This window comes from Colobus angolensis, unplaced genomic scaffold (genome assembly GCF_000951035.1).
Source record: "Colobus angolensis palliatus isolate OR3802 unplaced genomic scaffold, Cang.pa_1.0 Scaffold316, whole genome shotgun sequence".
NCBI lineage: Eukaryota > Metazoa > Chordata > Mammalia > Primates > Cercopithecidae > Colobus > Colobus angolensis.
This window is the reverse complement of record NW_012116444.1, coordinates 2,028,208-2,035,860: the sequence shown is the minus strand read 5'-3', so window position 1 is coordinate 2,035,860 and position 7,653 is coordinate 2,028,208. Positions and strand designations below refer to the sequence as shown.

The 7,653-nt window shown below is 43.6% G+C and overlaps 1 protein-coding gene across 4 annotated transcripts in view; it reads right to left on the bottom strand.

Annotated features, from left to right (window-relative positions):
* The window catches only part of BLNK (B-cell linker), a 79,506-nt gene that overhangs the window by 25,406 nt on the left and 46,447 nt on the right, over nucleotides 1-7,653 (bottom strand). For all 4 annotated transcript variants that reach the window (XM_011951222.1, XM_011951221.1, XM_011951223.1 and 1 more), the window contains exon 6: nucleotides 6,734-6,897. In XM_011951222.1, the coding sequence (XP_011806612.1) occupies nucleotides 6,734-6,897 (164 nt within the window). The remainder of the gene's footprint in view (nucleotides 1-6,733; nucleotides 6,898-7,653) is intronic.

Here is a 7,653-nt window from a genome sequence, read left to right as displayed (position 1 = left end):
CAGCCATCCTTGTGTGTGCAAAATGGTATCTCATTATAGTTTTGATTTGCATTTCCCTGATGACTAATGATGTAGAGTATCTTTTTATATACTTATTGTCATTTTTTGTATATTCTTTGGAGATATGTCTATTCAAATCTTTGCCCATTTTTAATTGGGTTGTTTATCTTTTTACTGAGTTATAAGAGTTCTCTGTATATTCTAGTTACAAGTTCTTCATCAGATATACAATTTGCAAAACTTTTCTTCTATTCTGTGGGTTGCTTTCTTTCTTCTCTCTCTCTCTCTCTCTTTCTCTCTCTTTCTTTCTTTCTTTCAGACTGAATCTCGCTCTGTCTCCCAGGCTGGAGTGCAGTGGCGCCATCTCTGCTCACTGCAAGCTCTGCCTCCTGGGTTGTATTTTTAGTAGAGACGGGGTTTCACCGTGTTAGCCAGGATGGTCTCGATCTCCTGACCTCGTGATCCGCCCGTCTCGGCCTCCCAAAGTGCTGGGATTACAGGCATGAGCCACCGCGCCCTGCCCGCTTTTTTACTTTCTTATTGGTATCATAGGTGGCACAAAATGTTTAAATTTTGAAGTCTGTTTTATTTACTTTTTCTTTTATTGCTTGTACTTTTGGTGTCAAATCTAAGAAACCATTGCCCAACCCAGAGCCATAAAGACTCATACCTGTTTTTTCCTCTAAGAGTTTTAGAGTTTTAGCTCTTGTAGTTAGGTCTATGCTACATTTTCAGTTAATTTTTGTGTATGGTGTGAGGTTAGAAGTCCAATTTCATTCTTTTGCCTGTGGATATATCTAGCACCATTTACCTAGCACCATTTGTTTTAAAAAAATATTTCTCCATTGAATCGTCTTAGCACTTTTGTTGATAATTAAATGACCATAAATGTAGGCAGGGAGGGATTTTATATTCACAAGACACAAATGAGGTAACCAGATTTCAAAAGTGGTTTTTACTACCTGCCCTGGTGGGCAGCCAAGAAGGGTACTGGGAGAAACAAATTCAAAAAGTTATTGCCAGGTGTTCTTTTAAGTACTTTACATGTTTTTTTCTCATGTAATCCTTCTAACAACACAATAAGAGAGGTACCACCATTGGCTCCATTTCCAGATGAAGAACCTGAGGCACAGAAAAATTAAGTAGTTTGCTCAAGTTGTCAAGTTTAAAAGTGGTAGACCCAGACAAGCACAGTGGCTCGTGCCTATAATCCCAGATCTTTGGGAGGCTGAGTCAGGTGGATAGATAAGAGTCCAGGAGTTCAAAACCAGCCCGGGAAACATGGTGAAATCCTGTCTTTACAAAAAGTATAGAAAAATTAGCCAAACATGCTACTCTGGAGGCTGAGGTGGGAAGGTTGCTTGAGCCCAGGAAGCTGAGGCTGCAGTGAGTTGTGATAGCGCTTGGCAACAGAGTGAGACCTTGTCTCAAAAAAAAAAAAGTGGTAGATCCAGCATTTGAACTCAAGCAGTTCAATAATTTAGCACCCATACTTTTATCCACCACATTCTAGTACGTTCCATCCTCCCCCTCCTCTTTCTGTCTAATCTACCCTCTCTTCATTTAATTGCTATTTCTTATCTCTTTCTTCACCTCTGAAGCTGACCAAGAGGCACCAGAGAGTTCTACTCACATATCTCAATCTGCAGTTGTGTTTAGAGATGATCTGGCTGAGGTAGGTGAGGCTTTGGAATCATACAGACCTGGGAGGAAATCTGTGCTTGGGTCTTTTCTAGATGTATGACCTGTTAGGGAGTTAATTGCTGAATCATCGGAAGTTCTCCTGGATTCTGCCATTTAGAAGTGGGCACTTGCTTCTCTGTGGCACAGGGAACCTGGTCCTCATCTCTGCTTCCTCTCTGGCCCCACAGTGTCAAACTATGAACTCCTGAAGGACAGGGCCTTCTCTTTCTCTGTATTTGTGTTTCCAGTATCTGGCCAAATGCCTCACTGAATTGAATTGAAATTGACTAACCCAATAGCCAAAGCTGGGATGGGCTGATATAGCAGCTTTGAATAACGGGATGTTGAGTGGCTGCAGTATCCCTGCAGGACCTTTTTGAGTCCATGGGTCCACCTTTTTGGATTCATTAGTAGCCAGAGTGACATGCTTTATCAGAACCCAACTTCTCTTCTAGGGGTTACTTCCTATAAAAGGAGAAGTTGAGCCCCCAGGAGGCACGCCACCCTCTTAAACCCTGTAGTCAACAAAATCCTTAAACATCCTATATCCGAACACAGAATATTGGTATTGACACTCGGCAATGATGCCTGAATGGATATAGGGAAGTTGGAAGCTCCAGACCCTAACCTAGTCCTACTTAACCACTTCAAAATTTATTCTTTCTTCTGTATTCTCAATTTTATACTTGTGCAGGGCTTGATTACAGAAAATGTTTTTATCTGCAGTGCTTAGAATCTGAGATGTTTAGAGTCATGATGATATAGGAGTTAAGAAAAAATTACTTAGGCAGATAGTGAGGGTAAGATGTCCTTGGTAAGGTTTTCCTTTTAATAAAAAGCAGCCCCAAATCATTTTCTTTTCTAACAAAGAGCAGCCTGTAAAATCAATCTGCTGATAGAGACGAGCAAGCTGGAAGCTTGCATGGGTGAATGCTGACAGTTGTGCCAATAGGAAAATGCTACCTGTGCCTAGGCGTGATCAAAATGGTGGCTCTGTCTTCCCTTCTCTTTGCCAGCCACCTGTACACTAAGGAGCAGACAAGACGGCACTGGCCAAGTAGAAAACCCATTTGTATAATAAGATTAGGGTGGGGCAACCAGCATCTTCTGCACCATGTAAATGTCACTCCTGATCAAACCAATCTGTGGGCCCTATGTAAATCAGGTATCTCCTCCTGAAGCCTGCCTATAAAATCTGCTGTGGTCCACCACAGGCCCGGTTTTCCTTTTAGGATTCCACTGTCTTGCAAGAGAGAGAGAGATGCTCTCCTCTCTCCTGTCTACTAAACTTTCCGCTCCTTAACCCACCCACACGTGTCTATGTCATTAATCTCAGTGCGAGACGATGAATCCCAGATATGTACCCCAGACAACGATGCCACTTCAGTGATATTTCTGGAATGGAGACATTTGTATTCGCAAAGAATGATAGGAAAAAAAGACTTGATCCAGTCTCAACAAATTCTATTTGTAGTGTCTGCCCAACTCTCTCATCTTGATAGGGTTTTAGGAGAAGGTATGTACAATGTATATTCTCAACATTGCAATTCAATGCTTTAATGTTGTTATTGCTGAAATAAGTAAATGATGAAGAACCATCGTATTTTATATCCTTTATTAGGATATCATGTGGTCTTATTGACCGCTTTGACACTGCTGCAGTGTTTTAATATCAACCCCCTTATTTCATGAACAAAACACAAAAACTTGACTTTAGTGAATCAGTGATTGGTCTTTTGAAGCCAGATAGATTATTCTACTACCATCACCTACAGGTATTAGAAATCCTTCTTCAATTATTACAATGACATGATTCCAAATTAAAAATAGATTTAAAATCATCTTAGATCAACTCCAATGTTTAGATGTTTCAGTATTAATAAGACACTTCTCATAAGTGTTTACATGTTTGCCTCCCCCTAGGACTACAGATTTGAAAAATAGGAGTAACATTAATTTATCTTATTTTCACTTTCCCATTGGCTCATACCCTATTACTTAGCAGGAGTCATTTTGATTAGCTATTAAATGCCCACATGAGCTGCATCCTCATTACCACTCATATGAGCATTTAAAAGTTTACGTACATTATTTTATTGAATTCTTATAAAAATACCCTTTAAGCTAAGTATATTCCCTCTGTGACCTTGGACAAGTTTTTTTTTTTAGCCCCTTTACACCTTTGTTTCCTCATCTGTAAAGTGGGGCTGATGATAGACTTCATGCGGTTGGTGTGAGGATTTAATGAGATAATGCACACAAAGTGCTCAGAACACCAGTGGATACACAGCATTCACCAAGTGTTAGCCACTCTCATTATAGCACAGATGCTTCTTCCCCCTAAATGTCTTTGCCCCACCTCCAGCTTTCTGTTTAGCCTGTATCTCTATATTTTGCCTATAACCTGTAGAACAGGGTTAAACATTTTTATTTATTCTGGTACTTGACTTCTTCTTTTCCCAACTAATGGTTCAGCCATATCTTAATGTTGGCCTCTGTTTGTTTGTGTATTTGTTTTTACACCTCTTTCTTATTATTGGCTTTCCATCTGCCCATTCCGGAACGCCCCCACCTTCATACTTCTCTTTTTCCCACTGGTGAAGACTTGTCTGAGCCATCTCCACAAGGCTGCTATTAGCAAACCTCTGCCTTGCCTCCCTGGGGTCCATTCTCAGTTACTTACAGAAATGAAGAGCCTTACATATCCCACAGTATTCATTTGCATTCTGTATCTGAATTTGTGTCTTCATACGGATTTGCCAAATGCTGAAATAATTTACAGTGAGACCCTAACAGCTGGTCCCCCATCCTATCCCCTCCCCTGCTTAGCTTCTCCTTGCCACCCTATACGCACCCTTGAAAGGACAACATCGCCTCTCAGATGGGAAGAGTGTGCGCAGGGTGAGGGTGTGTACTTGCACTGTATGTGTCATGGGAGCTATGACAAATCAAAAAAGAGGCCAGGGGGCCGGGCGCGGTGGCTCAAGCCTGTAATCCCAGCACTTTGGGAGGCCGAGACGGGCGGATCACGAGGTCAGGAGATCGAGACCATCCTGGCTAACACGGTGAAACCTCGTCTCTACTAAAAATACAAAAACTAGCCGGGCGAGGTGGCGGGCGCCTGTAGTCCCAGCTACTCGGGAGGCTGAGGCAGGAGAATGGCGTAAATCCAGGAGGCGGAGCTTGCTTTGAAGCCACTGCTGGCCTGGTGTTGCCAGATTTCAGTTTTCAGAAGAAACTAGAAAACTGGATTTTGTCAAGAATCTAGAATATGGTAGAAAGGAATCCAACATATATTAAACCCCTCTGTGTGTGAGGCACTGTATTTAGTGCTGTACATATGTTCTTTTATTAAATTCTCAAAATAACAGAGATGAGATGAAAAACAGACACAAAGAAGTTGTCTAGCTTGCCCCAAATCATACACCTAGAAGGGCCAAAGCAGGAATTTGGGCCTAGATGCTGCCTCTGTTTTGATTTAAAAGTCCATCTTTTCCATCTCCTGCTGGGCTGCAAATTTTATAAAGGTGGAATGAAGATCATTTCACAATATGTGTGTAAGCCATAAATTTTATCCTCTAGAGGCAAGGTATTTCTTAGAGAAGCTGCAGGCTGGTCTCTGTCCTTATTTAAAATGCAAGGACCTCTGGGAGCAATAACAGATTAGGCTTTATCAGTTATTACAACAGTTTTGATGAGTTTATGTATTCATTTTCAAACAGGAGCAGTTCCATAGGGAAAACGACACACAAGCTCTAAGAGCTGAGAGAGGGGAGATTGAGGAGGTAAACCCAGAGTTGGATGCTGGGCCATCTGAAAAGGTGGGTCTCTGGACACCTGGTGGCAGTGGGGGTGGGGCAGCTGTGGGGAGGGAGGAAGTGAGAAGCAAGAGCTGTCAAAGGAAAGTCAGGGGTCAGTTCCTCCACAGGTTGTGCGGGGTACCTTACAGACTAGCGATTTCCATTGTACATCCTAGCCCATGTCACCCTCTGCATCTGAGAAGAGGAAAGTGGAGGAGCAGAGAGAAAAGAAGGTGGAGGAAAGAAAGTAAGGTGGAGACAGTGTTACAGTGGGTATGATAGCTAGTCAGGCATGAGCAGGGCAGGAGAGGGCTCCCCTGCCCCAGGAATGTCAGGAGACTATCAGGTGATTGTCAGGTGGTTGTTAATTGTCTCTCTAAAATAATAATTGGTCACAGCCAGCACCAGAGAAAGGCAGGCTCCCAATAGATAGAAAAAACCTGAAACTAGTGATGAGCAGTTTCCCAATAAGATCTCAGGAGTTGGGCAAGTGGGCTCAAGCATGCGCATTAAGAGGCAAAATGGCAGAGTTTAATTGGTATTTGACCTTCTAGAAACATTCAGCTGGTAAGGCAAGTGTGCCTCAAGGGAGTGTGCATACAACTCCGGTAAGCACACTGCACATGCTCACCTCCCAAATGCTAGCAGGCCACTGCACAAGCAGACAGCCCACACAAAGGAAGAATCGGGGAGAAGGGACACAAGACCCTAGAAGTGTGCCAGTGTATAAAACCCCAGGTCAAAGGTCAAACAGCACACTGGATCTCTCAAGTCATCCACTTGGCCCTCTTCTAAGTGTACTTGACTTCTTTTCATTCCTGCTCTGAAACTTGCCTTGGTCTCTCCTTCTGCCTTATGCCCAGGAGGCAAGAATTGAAGTTGCTGCAGACCCATATGGATTTGCTGTCAGTAACAACAGGACAGAGAAGCAAAGGAGAACAAAGAGAGGGGAAGAACATCTTAGGGAGGAAAGAAGAGATTCACAGGAAACCACAGGGAAGAAGGAGGGAATAATATGAGGGGCACAGACTCAGTATTGATATTTTACCATACACCGCTAGTAAACTGACATGCTTACAATAAGCCATTTTGGAGAAAACCAAGTCCCTTTGGTATAATAGTGGAGAGTGAGAGGGGACAGTCAATAGCAGGTTGTAAAGAAGGAGGCCAGCCAGCGGGCAGGCTGTCCTGGTCGCTTACCCCGCCCCTTCTCTGTGTCCTGGGAAGCCTTTGGGACAGATTTACTTTACCTCATCCTCAAGGAGGCCTTTGGGTTTGGGTGGGACTCGAGGTTTCTGCAGAGCAGTCAGGGCCGGCAGGGTGGAGGTGAGCCTTGCTTTCTCTGAAGGCCAGCTGGGCTTACTGGGAAGTGTCTTGCTGAAGGGTGGGGAATGCCTCTGGCTTGATCGATTGTCTTGAAAGGAACAAACAAAAAACATAACATAAAAGAGGCTCCGGATCATTTCCTGGGTGGAAGCCATTGAGATCTAGAAAGTATAAAACCACAGGTGTCTATGTAGCCACAAATGATCCACAGGCATTCCTTGAAAGAGTAAAGTGAAATGTGAGGCCAAAAATTTCAACTGCCTATTGACTTAAACGACAAAATCTGGAAGAATGTCCTCATTAAAAATATCCTTCCAGGGCAGTGATGGTCACCCAGAGGTTCAGGAGAGCCAACAACCCAACACTTGGCCACACAGACAGCATGGAAGCAGCACTGGTGGGTGCGGGGTCAGGGTGAGGTGCTCCTGGCTTTTAAAAATGCCAAGGTCTAGGTTCCACCCCAGCCTGGCAATGTCTGAACTCCTCAGGAGGAGTCTGGCATTACGAGTTGGAAAAGTTCCCCAAGTTATGCTAAAGCGTATCCAGGTGGTGATTACTCATGTGGGTCAGCCTCTATGCTCCTTCCCTCAGTGATTTCGCTCCATTCACAGGGAATCTTTGGTCCAGGACTGTCCTCAGCAGGTATCAGAAAAGGAGTCAGGCTCTAAGGCCAACTGGATCTGAGTTCTGCCCCTTGCTCAGCCACTCACTAGCTGTGCTCTTTGGGGCTGGTTATTCAACCTCTCTGGGACTCACATTCTTCACTGTTATTTTTAATTTTTTATTTTTTTGAGACAAAGTCTCGCTCTGTTGCCCAGGCTGGAGTGCAGTGGCGTGATCTCTG